The sequence below is a fragment of the Neoarius graeffei genome, chromosome 3 (genome assembly GCF_027579695.1).
Source record: "Neoarius graeffei isolate fNeoGra1 chromosome 3, fNeoGra1.pri, whole genome shotgun sequence".
Taxonomy (NCBI): domain Eukaryota; kingdom Metazoa; phylum Chordata; class Actinopteri; order Siluriformes; family Ariidae; genus Neoarius; species Neoarius graeffei.
In genome coordinates, this window is record NC_083571.1 from 86,765,261 (window position 1) to 86,784,311 (window position 19,051).

The 19,051-nt window shown below is 40.4% G+C and overlaps 1 protein-coding gene across 5 annotated transcripts in view; it reads left to right on the top strand.

The window, feature by feature from the left end:
- dab1a (DAB adaptor protein 1a) overlaps positions 1-19,051 on the top strand; it is a 309,356-nt gene that overhangs the window by 259,815 nt on the left and 30,490 nt on the right. For all 5 annotated transcript variants that reach the window (XM_060917585.1, XM_060917588.1, XM_060917587.1 and 2 more), the window contains one exon: positions 17,972-18,096. In XM_060917585.1, coding sequence (XP_060773568.1) covers positions 17,972-18,096 — 125 coding nt within the window. The remainder of the gene's footprint in view (positions 1-17,971; positions 18,097-19,051) is intronic.

The window sequence follows — 19,051 nt, forward strand, 5'->3', positions numbered from 1 at the left end:
CAGTCAGACAAGAACTAAACACTACAGAGATTTAGCAGACACTCTTATCCAGAGCAACATACAATATACCCAGATATACAATATACCCTTGCTCAAGGGCACTTCAGCCATTCCTGCTGGTCCAAGGAATCAAACCAGCAACCTTTTGGTCCCAAAGCTGCTTCTCTAACCATTAGGCTATGCCGTTAGCCTGTCTCTTCATCCTTCTCTCAGGTTCTGATAGTGGTCTATCTTTGCTGCCTCACATCATCCTGGTTCCTGGTTCAATCCTGAACTTGGGTGAATGTCCATGTGGAGTACATGTCCGAATGCCTATATAGATTTCCTTTGAGTTCCTCAAACATCTCAAAAACATGTCAGTCAGTAGATTGGCTAAGACAAATTGCCCTGAGGTGTGAATAAGTGTGTGCATGATGACCTGCAGTCCCATCCAGGGTGCCAGAGATCCATCATGACCCTGTCAAGGCTGAACGTTAACTGAAAATCAGTGAATGAATGTGAAAAATTTGCTTGAGACTTCAATTGTGCTTTGAATTTTCTTGAGTCTTTCTATTTCTCTACTAAAAGCTGTGTGGCACCTCTGATGCAGCTCCTTATGGAGCATTGTCTTTAGTCAGCATGAAAATGACAACTAATAATGAAGAGGAGAGAGATGGATCGGGGAGAGAGAGAGACTCAGCTGCGCAGTGCTACAAAGTAGGGAAATTATTAGCAGTCTCTGGAGAGCTATGCATTGTGCGTTCTGGTCTATTTGGATCCTCATATTCCTGTTGTGCTAATTACTGCTGTGGAAGAGTGAACACTGTTGCGCTATCCATGCAAATAATCACGCATTCTATGCGAGGGTCAAACTCATTTATAAACAGACAATGGAGCATGAACCATCAAGCCTTTTGGGTTGTTCAGGTTAATAAAAGGTTGAGAGCTGTTATTGCAGAGAGCCACTGATATCAGAGTGGATACAAACAATTCTATGTTTACATGAAAAGTAATGGGGGGAAAAGAGAGAGAAAATTTCTCCTTTAAAATAAATACCCAGAAACCTTACACGTGATTGGCTCGGATCTACAACTAAAATGTTAATACTAATGTTCATGTTTTAATTAGGCTGGCATGGTGGTGTAGTGGTTAGCACTGTCGCTTCACAACGAGAAGGTTCTGGGTTCGAGGCCGACGGGGGCTTTTCTGTTTTCAAATATGTTTATTGTGAAACATTTCTTTCCACAAGGCACTTCGACTGACATTCACATGTTTCTTTTAAGAAAAACTTACATATAAACAAACTGCAAGGAAATGCCCATACATACACAGATAACAAAACTAATACTGATGAGAACAATAATAAAGGCACAATAAAAAATAAACAATAAAAATAACTGCAGTACACTGTAAATAGGATGTAAAATACAAGACCTACAGGACAACATCAAACCCCCCCCCCCCCCCCCCCCCCCCATTAACCCGTGAATATCCCACCCCTCCCCAGGAGTGCAATGTGAAGTTATTGGCCATCCTAATCAGTTGCCTTATCAAGATAAGAGACCAAAGGTTCCCAGATTTTTTCAAATTGTCTTAACTTGTCTTTTAGGATGAATCTGATTCTCTCCAGGTGGAGAGTGCCTGTCAAATCTGATAGCCAGTGTTTGAAGGAGGGTACCTGTTTTTTCTTCCAATATAAAAGAATCAATTTTTTGGCAGTTATAACACCATATGACAGAAGACACTGTTGTGCTACATTAAGCTTCAAGAGCTCATCAGATATTCCCAGAATAATCAAAACAGGATCCGGATTTATTTGGACTTCAAGAATCCTAGACAGAAAATGAAATATGTCACACCAGTATTCTTGTAATTTATGACATAAGGCATAACTGTGTGATAAGGTAGCTTCTGTGCATTCACATTTCTCACACAATGGTGAGACGTCAGGGAATATCTTATGCAACTTGGCCTTGGAGTAATGTAATCTGTGTAGAATTTTGAATTGTATCAAGCGATGTCGAGTATTAATGGAACATTCATGTATGTATTCTAAACACTCCTCCCACACATACTGAGGTATTGGAATTCCAAGCTCTGTTTCCCATTTGTCCTTAAAGTGCTCGTTCTGGGTTGATCCATACTCAGCAATGTGTGATATAGCGGAGAGATTATGAAACGAGAATTGGCAGATATTTTCATGGAGATCTCCAAAGTATCTGGTGCTACCACCTCAAAATTAGGAAGATGTGTTTTGACATAATTCCTAATCTGAAGATATCTGAAAAAATGAGTCTGTGGTAAGCCAAATTTCTGCTGAAGTTGTTGAAAAGAAGCAAAGGTGCCCCTAATGTACAGGTCTCCAATGTTACCTATCCCCATCTCCTTCCATACACTAAATGTTCTGTCCACAATGGAGGGGATGAAGGTAGGGTTGGCCGCTATTGGCAATAAAGAAGACAGTGCACTGAGGTTGAAATGCTTTTTTAGTTGCTTCTGTACCCGAATAGCGTCATGTATGATAGGATTGTTTTTATAACATGGTCTATTGATCTTCACAGGTGCTAGTATAACCGCTCTTATTGAGTATGGTAGACAATCTTCCCGTTCCATCTCCATCCCACTAAACGGTGAAGGGGCGTCGTCTAGCCAGTGTACAATGGAGCGCAATCCAGTAGCCCAATAATACAGCTTGAAGTCAGGCAGCGCCAGACCTCCACTAGATTTGTGTTTACAGAGATGGTCTTTTTTAATTCTATGTGCTTTATAGTTCCATATGAAAGGAAGAACAATTGAATCTAGTTTCTTAAAGAAAGATTTAGTGAGAAATATGGGTAGATTTTGAAAAAGGTAAAGTATCTGAGGGAGAAAAATCATTTTGATGGCATTGACTCTTCCCAGTAGGGAAATTGGGAGTGTCCTCCAAAATTGGATATTGTGCTCCAGCTTTCTTAGTAAGGTGGGAAAGTTGGCTTTGTAAAGGGCATTGTATTTCTTGGTGATCGTCACTCCCAAGTAAGTTAAATTGTCCTGAACTACACGTAGAGGAAGATGTTTGAGCCAGTCCTGATCTCCAAACCGTATAGGTAGCAGTTCACTTTTACCCCAATTAATCTTATACCCAGAAAAGGTACCAAACAAACTGAACACCTCCAGTATTGACGGGACGGTTACTAGGGGTTGAGTAATATACAACAATATGTCATCTGCATACAATGAAATCCTGTTTTTAGTGTATCCTGTCTCATAACCATGTATCCTGGGATGTGCTTGGATAGTTTCCGCAAGCGGTTCTATGGCTAGGGCAAATAGCAATGGGCTAAGCGGGCAACCTTGCCTAGTACCTCTACCAAGTTGAAATGGGGTGGAAAGTGTCTGATTTGTAAGTATCCTAGCACAGGGTTTATTGTACAGTAGCTTGATCCAAGACAGAAATCTCTGGCCACACCCAAACTTTTCCAGGACCGCAAAAAGGTAGGGCCATTCCACCCTGTCAAATGCCTTTTTGGCATCCAGACTGAGTATGACAAGGTCCTGTGTGGGCGGCCTATCACAGTGCATAATGTTAAGAAGACGTCTGAGGTTATGAAAATAATTTCTATTGGGGATAAACCCAGTTTGGTCTGGATGTACTAATTTACCCATGAAGGCATTAAGTCTCTTGGCCAGTGTCTTAGCTAGAATTTTTTGGTCTGTATTTAATTATGAAATTGGTCTATATGAGCCCACTTCCTCTGGGTCCTTCCCTTTTTTAATAGTAGGGTAATAGTGGCCTCAGTCAGTGTTTGTGGTAATATGCCGTCCTCATATGACCGGATATATAGTTTACATAAATATGGAGCCAACAAAGCACCAAACTTTTTGTATATCTCGTTGCTAAGCCCATCAGGGCCTGGACTTTTACCATTATTCAATGATTTAATAGTTGATAGTAGCTCCTCACAGCTAATGTCTGCATTTAGAATCTTACGCTCCTCATCACTTAGAGACGGGAGGTTGCATTTATCCAAAAAAGACCGTGCTGCATCTGGTGTGGCATTATGTTCGGATGTGTATAGAGTTTCATAGAATTGCCTGAATCGATCATTGATCTCCTTGTGAGCAGTGAGGGCAATGCCAGTTTTGGATTTAACTTTATGAATTGTCCTATCATTTTCAATTTTACGCAATTGTCTTGCCAATAATTTATGTGGTTTATCACCAAACTCAAAGTACTTTTGCTTGGCAAATGTAAAGGCTCTACAAATCCTGTCAGACATTATTTTATTCAACTCATATTTGAGCGCAGCTATCTCTGTGTGTTTTTCCAAAGAGGGTTGTTGAGCGTTGTCTCTATCTAGTTGATAAATTCGTTTTTTCCAATTCCATTTGTTGTGCTTTATTACTCTTTTTAAGGGATGATTGATAAGATATAACACAGCCTCTGAAATAAGCCTTAAATGTTTCCCACAATAATGTGGGTGAAATGTCATCTTTATCATTCGTTTCAAAAAAGAGTTTTATGTGCGTTTCTAAAGATTCACAAAACTTGCTATCAGTGAGGAGCTGGGGATTAAATCTCCAATTTTTCTGGTTGGATATAAGTGGGAGGGAGCTTAAGTGCAAATGACACTGGGCTGTGATCAGAAATAATAATATTATGGTATTTAGCGTTGTAACAGTAAGGTAGCAATTTACCATCAACCAGAAAAAAAGTCTATCCTTGTATATACATTATGTACTTTGGAATAAAAAGAATACTCTCTGCCTGAAAAATTAGAAATCCGCCAAACGTCAAATAGATTCATATTCTCAGTGTATGACTTTAGGAGATTGCATGCTTTGGAGGGTTCTATTCTCAGGGTAGAAGATCTATCCAAATAAGTATCCAAAACAAAGTTAAAGTCACCCCCAATGACTAGGTTAGTATTGGAAATATCTGGTATCAAATTTAGGACTTTTCTTAAAAATTCAGGATTGTCACTATTCGGCCCGTATATATTTAACAAGGTCATTGGAGTAGAGTGGATTTCCCCCATAAGAATTACATATCGTCCATCCTTGTCGACAATTGAGGACATTTGTTTAAAGGGAACTCCCTATCAGAATAGCTGCGCCTCTGGCTTTTATGGAGAAATTAGAGTGGTAAATTTGTTGTATCCACCTGCATCTTAGTCTGTTGTGTTCATCATTTTTTAGGTGTGTTTCTTGTAAAAAAAATAATATCAGCTTTTAATGATTTAAGGTGAGCAAGTACTTTACCTCTCTTCACAGGTTCATTAATACCATTCACGTTCCATGAGCAAAAGTTTAAATTGCCCCCACTCATCTCAAACTGTTTCCCAACATGCATTATATGTTTGAAAAGCATACATTAATATCTCCCTCTTCTTTGTTTGGCAAATAAAGCCAAAAAACGAATAGCACTCCTTCCCACCCTCCCCCACCCCTCCTCCTCCCACCCTGTTACCCACCTTAAGCACATTCAGACACACACAAAAAAAGGACCCAAAACAAAGACAAAAACTGAAGAGCTCAGATGCAAAACTCCCTAAATCCATTTGACCACTTTTTGAGAAAAAGGCCATTTTTTATCAGGCCTTCATATTTAAGTATAGAAAGCTAGTTTTATTTGAAATCACAAGGTTATTAGTTAGTGAAAAATATATGTTAATCTCACAAATGTTACTTCAGCCAAATTACTATTTTTTAGCAATTATTTTTTTATTTAGCGTCAAAACCAGCTAAATCCATATGTGGTTCGTGTGCAAAAACCTCTAAATCCATTTTTTCCTAACAGACATAGGTAAGTGTTACAAAACCACCAAAGATACAATTGAAAATATTGAAAATTATGATACCACACATATGGGGTGGTTGTGATGGTGATGGTGGTGTGGTTGGCTCACTCATAGCTAATTTAATATGGGACCTATGATCATGAGCAAATTGCACCATATTTTTAGGTAATACCTAATAATACCAACACCTCTCAGGAACCCTTGTTTTATCTTCCTTCAGAACGGAGTATTTGATGGTCACGTCTCTCTGCCGTCTCTTGTCTTCATCATCAACTTGTTCCCTCCTCCGTTGAACCGGCATAATCTCCAAGTGGGACAGAAGTATAGCGTCCTGTTCAACTTTATCTTTAGATGCGTATAGCTGATTTTTAAAGTATGCCAGGTCGTTCTGAGTTAAGCTTGCCGCAGCGCACATCAACCTGTTGTGATTGCAGGCTATTCCATTTTCAGTATTTTCGCCACTATATCGGTTCATTTTCGCTTTATAGCAAACATGATTTTCAACAACGCGACGTTTTCTCCGCCCATTCACTGTCTGGAGGACAGGTTCATCCATGCCATCGTAATCCATGTTGGTATTATCTGCCATTTCGCGAAATCTCCCTCTGAATAAAGTTGCAGCTTCCTTGATGAGACTTTGTTTACTAGCGTTAAAGCACGTGAGTCCAAGTGACGTTCTGATTGGTTGTTGAATATAGAGGCTTTTGTTGCTAAATCGAAGCGGCGTTTAGAGGGGTTTGATATTAAACCGATTTTTTAGACAAGACGGGGAGTGGTTTTTATTTTATTTTTTTACAAAAATATTTCATTTACATATACTAGATGTAACCAGGATTCACACAACATCCTTAACTCATTTTTCACGGAGATGGCGTTTAGAGGGTTTTGCATCTGAACTCTTCAACTAAAGATTGTCAGCCTCCTAGTTAGTGCACGATAAGAACCTTCCAAAAAGAGAATGAACTCTAACTTTAACAGCTAACAGTGAAAAAAAACTCTTGATCCTAGTAGCCCTGCAGTTGCAAAATCCCTCCCCAAACCCATTATAATTCAAATTAAGGGTTGTGCATTCTCCCAGGAATACATTGAAAGAAGATCTTCACATATTATGTGAACTCAAACACTGTAACTGGCCTATTGGTTTGAAACGTGTAAAAGAAAAAGAAAAAAAATTATTAGCCATATCTTGAGACTTATTCTGAAAAACAAAAAAACACCACTGAAGTATATTGTATTAATATTATCCAATAAAGTCAGCCTCAAGGTAGATGACCGAACACAGAAAGGAGGTATAAATGCCTGAAAGGGTGTGTTTATATATTCTGCGCTCGCAGCCGTTAAGTCGCTTTATACGTCTTTCCTCCTCCTTCATGAGTTTCATCGACGAGGGTGGAGAGGCGTTCGGCAAACAAACGCGCCTCCTCTGCGTCGGTGAATGTAGTCTCCTTCCCGTTGTGCGTCACCCTCAGCTTAGCTGGGTATAAAAGGCCATATTTCACCCCGGGTCTATCCCACAGTAAGTTTCTAGCAGGGGTAAAAGCTGCACGGCGTTTGACAATGGCAGGTGGAAAGTCTCTGAAAATTTGAATTCGCTGACCTTGATATGTGAGGGTTGTGGACTGTCCCACCCTCTGCAGGATCTCCTCGAGGGTGTGGCAGTAGTGTACCCTGATGATCAGATGCCGTGGGGGTTGGGTATCTTCCGGGCATTCTCGCAGTGCTCTATGTGCTCGGTCAATCACTGGCTTTTCATCAAGCCGTAGAACCTCTGCTAACAGCTGGGCTACGAAGTCTCTGGGTTTCTGCCCATTCTCTAATCCCTCCTTAACTCCAGCGATCCTCAGATTCTGCCGTTTAGACCGGCCCTCCAGGTCTAAGCATTTGTCTGAAAGTTGTTTGACTTGACCCTGCAATGCCTTAACTTTAGCTTCGAGATCCGCAACAACGTCCGAAGTACCATTAGCTGACTCGACTAAACTTTTCAGCGTGTCATCTTGGCCGTCCAGGCGAGCGTGTACAGTAATAAACTTACTGTCATTTTCCGCTTTCAAAGCAGCAATTTCACCTCTCAAAACTGTACTCACATCTGCAGTCTTTTCATCAATTTTGGCGCAAATGTCCGACTTAACTTGGGATAAGTCCGCTTGCAGTGCTGCTATGGCAGCTAGCACTGCCTGTTGATCCGTGCTTTGAGTGCATGCCTCTGGGTTGTCTTTCCCACTCCGGCTCGGTGCTTCAGTTGGGCCTCCGTCCTCAGACGGTTCGGCCCTGGAGTTCGGTTTAGCTTTTGGCATTTGTGGAGCACTGTCGGCGCTATGAGTATCACAGATTCACAGACCTTCGTGTAAATGAGTCCAATTTGCATAGGTTTGGTTTAATATGACATTTTAAATGAAATTCTGCAGGAGCTACAGCTAGCGCGTCTTATCTCCTCATCGCTCAAGAGCGCCCCCCGACGGGGGCTTTTCTGTGCGGAGTTTGTATGTTCTCCTCGTGTCTGCATGGGTTTCCTCCGGGTGCTCCAGTTTCCCCCACAATCCAAAGACATGCAGGTTAGGTTAATTGGTGGCTCTAAATTGACCGTAGGTATGAATGGTTGTGTGTCTCTATGTGTCAGCCCTGTGATGATTTGGCAACTTGTCCAGGGTGTACCCCACTTCTTGCCCATAGTCAGCTGGGATATGCTCCAGCTTGCCCGTGACCCTGCACAGGATAAGAGGTTACAGATAATGAATGGATGGATGGATATTTTAATTGCTGATAAATGGCTTGATCGTGTTTAGGAAGTGATTGCAAATAAGCCAAGTGTTTCCCAAACTAAAAGTGCTGAACATATTCCAAAAACATGGGAAAGTGATGCAGTTCATCTCCCATTAATTGCAAATTTGTTTATCACCATTTAGACCAGCAGACAGCATTAATCTGCTAATGTAATTAAGGAGTTGTGAGCTGCATCCACTTAAACCATTACTGTCCATCAAGCAAATGTCTGTCATGCCTGCCATTACCATGAACGTCACAGGCTATAACTTACCACGCTTTATGCGTAATACATGTTTGCAGTGTGTAATGTGTCTTTTTGTTTTTACTTTTATACTGTGTTTCAGTAATTTACTTTAAAATAACCAGTATGTGTGCGTTCCTACAGATATTATATCTCATCTCATCTCATTATCTCTAGCCACTTTATCCTGTTCTACAGGGTCGCAGGCAAGCTGGAGCCTATCCCAGCTGACTACGGGCGAAAGGCGGGGTACACCCTGGACAAGTTGCCAGGTCATCACAGGGCTGACACATAGACACAGACAACCATTCACACTCACATTCACACCTACGGTCAATTTAGAGTCACCAGTTAGCCTAACCTGCATGTCTTTGGACTGTGGGGGAAACCGGAGCACCCGAAGGAAACCCACGCGGACACGGGGAGAACATGCAAACTCCACACAGAAAGGCCCTCGCCGGCCACGGGGCTCGAACCCAGACCTTCTTGCTGTGAGGCGACAGCGCTAACCACTACACCACCGTGCCGCCCAGATATTATATTAAGGTCAATTTGACATGTTTTATGTAAAAAGTACCTTTTTTTTAACTAATCTATTAAGGTGATTTTCCTTTTAAAAGAGGTACTGTATTTTTCCTGAAAACATCATTCAGTTTCTGTAAGTTTGCTGATTGTATACAAGACTAACACAAAATAGTTTGCCAGGGCTGCCAACTTTTCGAAATTCCTTGGAGTGAGATTTTTTTGGGGGGGGCATCGACGGCAAAATTTTTCCACACCCCATGGAATTTTGGATTTAGTAGATGTTCCTGCATTCTGGTGGATTTTTGGAGTGGCCTGCTGTGCCATACCTACATTCTTACACACCCTGACTTGCCAGGCCTTCAGCTTGTGGCCAACAAAAGCACCAAGTTTTGGCTTAAAAGCCCCCACACTAGAAAACTACAGATGACTGCCAATGTTCCTGTAGCCCTATAGACCTGTGTTTCAGATTTAAAGGCAAGTTCATGTTTGAAAATATTTCATCAGCTAAGCCTAAACACCTTCTGAATTGAAACTAAATGTTAAGTTTTTAATAACTGTTGCAAAAAATAAGATTGTCCCTCACTGACTATTCATTATGCATTTAAGGACTTTCCCCACCACTGGGTTCAGCAGAAGATTGGCGTGGGGAAAAATATCAACAGCAAAAGAACAAATAAAATGCTTAAACAGAAAGCAAAATGTGCATGTGCTACAAGAAACATTAAAATGATTAAGTTTGAACAGTATTGAAACACAAAAAGCTGAACCTTGGCCATAGGTGGGAATGTGCACACAAAGTTAGGCTTAAAAATTTTGGTCATACTTAAATAAGCTATATTAATATATTTCTTATTAATTTATTTCTTATCTATGTTTCTTATTAGTAATAGAGCATTCGTCAGGGCCTGTTATCTGACAAATATTCTCTACCTGTCTTGCCCTCTTTGAAACCCTGTCTCCTCAGTATTGTTCTCTGTCTTTTTTTTTAATTATTCACAAGTTCAAGTTCTTTGATATTACAGGTGACCATGCTTTATTTACTTTAACTGAGCAATTACATACATCATAAATAATTAAAAATAAATACCCTGTAAATAAACAATAGGTATGGTGGCTAATGGCTCTTCTTGCATTTGTAATATTATCTCTTACTTGCTTTATTTTACAACATTTCCAGTATGGCTTCAAATAAAGTCATAAAGTATGATAACATACAGTAAACAAACTAAAAATGCGCCTTAATAAACGTGTGCTAAGGAGGTGCTCTCCCGTGCTGCTTGTTGGGGAAGATAGAGGCTGTGGCACGGCAGGAGGCCTATAATGATTTAGCATGCCTAGTACACAGCTCTCGATATGGCATTAAATATTCTCACAACACTTATAGGCTAAACGATTAAGAAACTTTATATAAGTTCATAATTACGCCAGTAACACCACACATTGGCGTGCATATGTACAAACCTGTCTGAGACACCCGTCTTCAACTCGGATACCTTCTTCTCTCTCCTCTTCCTCTAAATTGACGGTAGGCAATTATCTAACTTCCGGCGAGTGCAGCATCATTAGATGCGCCACCTACCATAGGGGAGTGTGTACAGAAGGGAACACCTCTCTGCCTGTTTAGCTGTGCGTAAGGCGTAATTGATCAATCGCAAGTGGTTGGCGCGACGCAATGGGTAGCCTAGATTAGATAGATAAACTAGATTTTTTTCTAGCGTGAGAAATCGGAGGTATGGCGTGTGAGCGTGTGAAGACAATCAAATGCGTGTGTCTCACGCTCATTGTGTGAGAGTTGGCAGCCCAGAGTTTGCTAATGAATGCTAATCTGAAGTAAAAGAGTAAAATCCTGGAAATAAATTTATCAGTATTTTTCATTCACTAGAATTTGATTTTCCCCCTAGCCAAGAGTGTTCGAATCTAAAATGCTAGTTTTAGATAACCTGGCATTAGCAAGAAAACAGGCTAACTTTGTTAAAGCCGGTCATTGTTAGCATATTAGCAAAACCAACTGAAACATGCTTTTTCAAAGTTGATGGAGCTCATGCCATTTAAAGGGATAAAGGAGAGATAGACAGCGCTAACACTAACTTCATTGTGTAGATCACCTGAAATGATGAATTGCCACAATTCTTGATGGCTTTTTAATCCCCTGCTGGTCGAAAGGCCCGAAGGGGGATTATGTCATGGCGATGTCCGTCCATCCGTCCCGGGAAGGGTGCTCACCTTCTGAAATCAACTCCTTTCACAATTTTTGGAGGAATTTCACGAAACTTGGCAGGATTCTTTGTTATGTCAGTAATACTCATACTGTAATTTCGTTAAATTGGGTCACATTTTACCAGAGTTACAGCCCTTAATTAACAAAATTATACTTTGACAATTTCATGAAGGTGTGCTCGCCTTCTGAAATCAACTCCTCTCACAATTTTTGGAGGAATTTCTGGAAGCTTGGCAAAAGGCCTTGTTATATAATAGTAATACGCATATTGCGATTTAATTTCGTTTGTGAAAATTTTACCAGAATTTTGACTGTTGATTAAATAACTTGTACTTTGACAATTTCATGAGGGTGTACGTTCTTCTGAAGTCAACTGCTCTCACAATTTGTGGAGGAATTTCACCAAACTTGGCAAAAGGCTTTATTATATAACAGTTATACGCAGATTTAAATTTCGTTTAATTTGGGCAAATTTTACCAAAGTTATGCCCTTGATTATTAACAGACTTGTACTTTTGGCAATTTCATCAAGGTGTGCTTGCTTTTTGAAATCGACTTCCCTCACAGTTTTTATTATCCCCCGCTGGCCGAAAAGCCCAAAGGGGGATTATGTCATGGTGATTTCCGTCCCTCCGTCCATCCTGGGAAGGGTAATCCTCTTCTGAAATCAACTCCTCTGACAATTTTTGGAGGAATTTCATGAAACTTGACAGGATTCTTTGATATATGTCAGTAATATGCATATTGCAATTTCGTTCAATTCAGTTGCATTTTACCAGAGTTACGGTACAGTTGCCAGCGGGGAATATTGTGCTCTCAGAGCACTCTTGTTTCCGTATTGTTGAATTTGGTGACATTGGATGCTAATCTGAGCCCATTCGATTGATACGAATAGCAGAATCCCAACATGCAAAAAGTCATTTCAGGGATGTAGCCCCAAGCCTCCACTCTGTTGTATGAAAGGATGAACAGGACATGTTGTAACATGCCATGCTGAAAGCCCTTTCTACATCACAGTTAGAATTTGGCAGCACCAAATTAAATATGACTATATGTAGAAAATGTGACAATAAAATATGTAGACTACTAATACCATTTATGTAAATTACTTATTACTATTATTTAACTCATTTTTTAAATTTGATTGCAACTTTAAGCAAGTCTTCAAGGAGTTTGGCCTTATCATGTACTGTAGCCTTAGCAGCTAACCAGTGAGTATAAATAATCGACACATGAACAAAATGACACTGTTAAACTCACCTCAACATGTCTTTTACAATTGTTTACCCTGCCATAGGCAATGTTAAAGTCACTGTTACAAACAGTACAGCACGCAACACCGTCATTATTTGTTACCCCTATTAAGCAAGGGTACACTTTCATGTTCTTTGGAGTTAAACAGATATTAAATACTGTTCCTAATGTTACTGTCCCCTTCCTGGGTCAAGACCTGGTTCTTGACACATCATGTAAGGACCTGGGTGTCACCTTGGACCCTAGCCTGTCATTCAACGATCACATTGACTGACATCATTGCTACTGGCTCGATTATGCCAAATTAACAGAATTAGGCACTTATTCTTAAGGGATGTTCTCCAACTCATTGTAAACACCCTGATTTTTAGCAAGTTATTTTACTGTTCCACTGCATGGTCTGGTACTACTAAAGGAAACATCCAAAAGCTACAACTTGCACAAAACTTCACTGCCTGAGTTACAACAGGAGTCATCATCGTCATAGCTTATCACACCACCACTGTATCCACACTAGGGCAGTTTTGTTAGCTTCCAGAAGGTCTTGGTCGGAGCAGCTTGGGTTCAGTGGGCATCCTCAGAATAGGTGATCCATGGTTTGGACAGGGTCACCACAGGGGCATGCAGCACTTGCAGTGAGTCCCCACTTCAGAAGGTTGTCTCCTGTTTTGCCAACCTTGGCTCTTGCACGATTTAATGTGGCCCAGTCTTTCCTGCAGACGGAAGTTCTATTGGGAAGATCCTCACTGGTTTTGGGGACAGCCTCGTTATGGTAGGATTGGTCATTCGCCATCCATTCCCTGAGTCTGCACTCTGATGACCTCATGTTCTCTAAACCAGTTACTGTTGCAAAGCTCTTCCGCGATTGGAGTCTTCTTGTTACTAATTGTAAAGTGGGTATCTATCGTCAGTCATTTGCTTGTCTCTTTCGTTCTGGCTGATAGTGTCGCGCCTGACTGAAGGTGGTACGATGCTTGCTAGCTTGTAGAGAACTGGCAAGGGTGTTGGTGTAAGGTTCTCAGTGATAGTGCGACAGCCCAACGCTCTTTCTTCTTCCATGGACCCATATCATAGAACTCTTCACGGAACACAGTTAGAGACTCTAATACCATCTGCGCTTTCAAGAGAAGTGCTAAAGACTTCGAAGAAACAGTGACATTTAATACTTATATTTAATATCCATAGATTTATATTCATATGCTTTAACAAGGATTATAGATTGTTTAACTTATTTTTGTAAATTAATTTCTGAAAATCCCTTGGGGGAAGAAGTTAATAAAATTGTATTGTATTATATTGTGTAGTCTGAGGTGAAGTGGGTTTTGTATTTTCGTTTTTTGGGGTGCTCTCAGTCCTCGAAAAAAATGTCCCAGTCTTACTTGCCCAATGTGCAAGCAGCATCCAAAACATACTTGCCTGAAAAACAGTTCCACTTGCCCAGAGCTTTATTTTATTTTGGAGAGGACAGAATGCAATTGACTTTTTTTTGTATAGGTGAAGCAGTATAATTATCATAAATCCACAAAACCATAACACCAATATGCACACACATTCAGAAAGAAAAGTTCTAGTAGCAGAGGAATGAATAATTTAGGGTATATTAAGCTGTGGAGAGTTTTGAAAGAGTATAATAATAATAAAGCTGGAGCTTTGTATCTGTTATCAAAGGAACACAGTCCTGTTCAAAATGTCACCGTGGAACCAGAGTGTAGAAATGAACCTACAGTTCAAGAGAGTTCTGCACAAACGCACTGAACTTTACAACAGCTGTACACATGTGAAATGGAAATAAAGCGACTAAGGCAGGAAAAACTATTTTGGATAAATTTGTTATTGTCCGTTACACACTGATCAACCTGTGTGATTCGGTTGTGCCTTTGAATCAAGAATTAATGAAAAGGGAACTGAACATTAACCGTTTATTGAAATTATTATTCCAAGAATGATTATAGTTACTACGTGACTACAGCTACAACTGAAATGTGCTGAATCTGTTAGAGTTTGTAATTATTGTACCATCCACTATTAGATAAAATTAAAATAAAATCTTACAATATTGTTTGAAATTCTAGAGCAATATATTTTGTTATTTTACAAATAATAACAATTCAGATATTGTTTTAACAATAATAAGCATCCCTGTATAAATGATAGAGTGCAGATAGCTGTGTAACTAAATGTCCTTGGGGTCGCTGAGACATGGACGGGTGGGAATAAGATCTAGCCCACAGTTCAAGTCAAAGTCCTTTGAGAGTAAATGCTTTGGTTTTCACAACATTCTGTTCCCAAAAGCTAATGTCATGGAATAAGTCTTTACACAAAGGTTTTCTTGCTTCTGTAGTTTTTTTAAACCGTTCTTCCGTGTCGGGACTTTTCAGGAAAAAGAAAATATATTCCAACATGTAGCTAATGCTAACGCTAGGCCACAAATCTGCACCGTCACTCCAGTCATTTCGAGGAATTTTTCATGGATCATAACTGCTAATAAACTCAAATTTCTGCATATATCTATCTTTCGCTTTTTTTCTGACTAAGACTGTCCAAGTAATCCAGTAGTAGAACTTTTTTAGCTGTAGTTTTCTTGGACAACAGCAACAGATGCCAGACATCTCCGCTTAGCTTCAGTATGTGAACAGCCAATCAGCAGGTCCCGTATGTGTTTATGATTTTTATGTCACGATTTACAACCAATGGGAGACACCCTTTGTCGGCTGTCCACCAATCACAGGCTCCCGTGCCACAATGGCGGTATGTTGATAAATATTTAGAAAATAAAAATGATATCATTATGAAATAGATTAAATCATCAAAAACAATTCACAAATCATAATATATACTGGTTAGAGAAAAGGAACGTTATTCAGTGATATCGTTTATTATTAACTCCAATCGTGATATAAAAGTTCCAAGTTTGACACCTGCCAGCTTCAATCGCACTGCTGGAAGATGACGTCCTTGACCCTCGTCGCCCTTAGCCAATCGGTATAATTACGTTATGTGGAACTCTCTGAGCCGAGCTTTTCCAGTACACTCGAACACAAACATACAAACATGAATTATAACCAAACATACAAACATGAATTATAACCAAAAACAAGAAAATTTGAATGATTTCCTCAAAATATTTTTGTACTTTTATATATTGTTGTGTTGATGAATAAAACGTTTTAATGCATTTCCCCGTGAAACTAGACGTGCTACTTTAGACTGGTTCCCTGCTCTCTTACACTACGTTCAGACTGCAACCTGAAACGACCCATATCCGATTTGTTGTGAAATCCGATTTTTTTGTTAGGCCATTCACATTACCAATTATATGAGACTTGTATGCGATCTCCAATATGAACGGAAAACGACCCAAAAGTGTCCCGCATGCGCAAATTGACACGTAATAAGCACATCTACGTAATACGTAAACAAAAAAAAGCTCACTCTTCATGTTTAATGATTTCTTTTTTTTGTTGTTTGTTTAATTATCTGGTTAGTGTTAAAGTGTGAGGTCTCGTGTGTGTTTTTGTTTCTGAACTGAAATGAAAACGTGTAGCCTGGTAATGAGGGTTGACTCCTAAATGTCTCTCTAATTTCTATATAAGTGCACTACATGTTACTAGCAAGTAATGGATTTTTAAACTCTATATAGTGCACTCGAGCTTCAGTAGGCAGTCATTTGGGATACGGCCGCTGTATTACCAAACTCTTAATTCAGGCTTAATAATTTGCACATATTTATTTCGTCATATTAATAAACTTTTTCTACATTTTTATAAATATTTATTTAAATTGTTTATAGCCAGCTGAATTCTGCAACTTCTCTCAGCGCTGGCTCAAGGTGCAGAAACACCAGTGCAGTTTGCTATGGAGAGGAGATGAGGCGAGACCTGGCGATGTGGTTTTTGTGGCGGCGGCGGAACTCACACAATAATCTGATTAATGTGGGCAGCAGACTAATGAGACCGAAGGTGTCAAATTACTGGAAATTTCCAGAACAATCTTATAATCTTGTAATACAGGATGGTTTAAGTTATAAATCAGTTATAGAAACTGTTTTATTTAATCAGGCTAACAGATCAACATCCAGGTCCCTACCAAATCCACCATTAGCTTGATCAATTCTATAAAAGTCTATTTAAATTCTGAAAACTGTACAAATGTTGTTGTTTTCCACCAAAGAGGCGGGATTAGCCAACGCAGAATAGTGACGTTTGTCTCTTGTTGATGACGTGTAGGTCGCATGAATGCGACCTGTCCGGTCAGACTGCAGTTGCATGTGAAAATATCGGATATGCATCGGAATTAGGACCACATATCCAAGCGGCCTGGGTCGCATGTGAAAAAATTGGATCTGTGTCGTTCAGATTGTCAATAACTAATTGGATACAGGTCGCATATGGGCAAAAAAATCGGATATGGGTCGTTTCAGGGTGCAGTCTGAACGTAGTCTTAGCGCCTGTGTGCCTGTGTTGCTTAGGTTGCCAGCACTAACTTTTGTCATCCAATCAGACGATTACCATTAAAGTTTTACTCGTCCTTGCACAGACTTTAGTTGTCTGGGACGATCGGACATGAGGTTTTTTGAGCATTGGCTCTGCCATGATGCTCCTGGGTACACTGAACTGATGGACTCCCGGTCCAGGAGAGAAGACGTAAAGCCCGCCCACACAGAACACTGATTGGTCTGCTTAATCAGGGTTATGCTTTCTCTCTCTCTGTCTCTCTCTCGCTCGTTCACTTGCTCTAGATTCCGGGATATTGTATCTAATTTGTGGGTGTCAGGGAGCCGCTATCAATATGCAGGAGACTCCTAGAATTTCCGGGAGAGTTGGGATGTCTGGAATAGGGCCAGATTTATTAAGCAGGGCAAATTGTGACCAGCGCAGTCTACAAAAAGCAGTGCAAATTAGCGTATGGTCGCAAACCGGTACAGAATAACGTGCCTTGGCAATTTATATGTTCTGATAACGTCTTCCTCTGGCATTTCAAATAAATTAACACAAGTGGAGAAAATTCTCTCTTCTACCCCTTCTACCACATGCTCTCTGTTCTCGGTTCTCCTAGCTATGGCATTGTTTTTGTGCCTCATTCCTGAGCATGGAGTAGAACTTTTGCAAGCACATGAATTACAATTTGAAGAGAAAATACTAATCTGAGCAAACAAAAATATATTCTGTGATCTAATCTATTTTGTTGAATTTACTATGTACTCTTGAACAGCGCCCACACCAGCCCCTCACCAGAGCTCCCCATCAAAGGCATCATCGCAGGCCAGTGACCCGCCCACTGATGACTCATTCGGGGAAGCGGAGGGCAGCCCTAGCCGCAGTGGCGAGGAGGACACTGTGAGTAAACCACAACCTCAATGTATGCTCAATCACAGCAAAATTCCTCCTCTGCATATAACCCATCTGAAGCAGTGAACACACACAAGTGAGCAATGGGCACACACCAGGCTTGTAGTACTCGAGTCCGACTCGTGCCCTAATTTTAAGGACTCGTGACTTGACTTGGACTTGAGCACTGATGACTCGGACTTGAACTCAGACTCGTGCGTTAACTGCATTCGGACTCGTAGATTTGAGGATTCTGATTTTTTTTCTTTATTTTTTGTAACATGACATAATAATTTGGCGTAAGATATTTATATCTGCATTAATTTTTATACTAATTTCGTGCAAGAGAATGCACATTCACCTGTTCATACATCATGTTCAGGAACAAACTAACATTAATGGCACTACAATGCCTGGATAGAAGCCCCTAGGATTGTCCGCTTTGTTTATACGGACTTCTCATGCAGTGGGAAAAAAATGCACTGCTATGGTGTTCCATATGTAGAAGAACTATTGAGGAGACGACGGGGACGACCTCAAACTAGAGGTCTGCGCGGGACAGAATTTTCAGTCCCGCTCCCGCATTGTGCAGTCCCGCTCCCGCCCGCTCCCGCAAAGAATTATGATTTTCAGTCCCGCTCCTGCCCGCGCCTGCCATATTTTGTCCCGCTTCCGCCCGCAAATCCCGCATGATGCAGACGTTCGCGTTATTTCTCACGAAAGTTCTTGTCATTGGCTTGGGGAATTGTTGTCCTTTTAAAACAGTATATGGTGATTCAGGCCTGATGTACCTGATTTATGGCCGTTGTATGTCAGAACCTTTTGGCACTTATCACAACAAGCAAATGGCAGCTGATTTCCCTCTGCGTTGTATACGAATGAGAACGACTTCCAAATGTCTGATTTCAGGACTCTTGACTTTTTAACGGTAAATGTACCTCTTTTTAAAGCAGCACTTACTTCT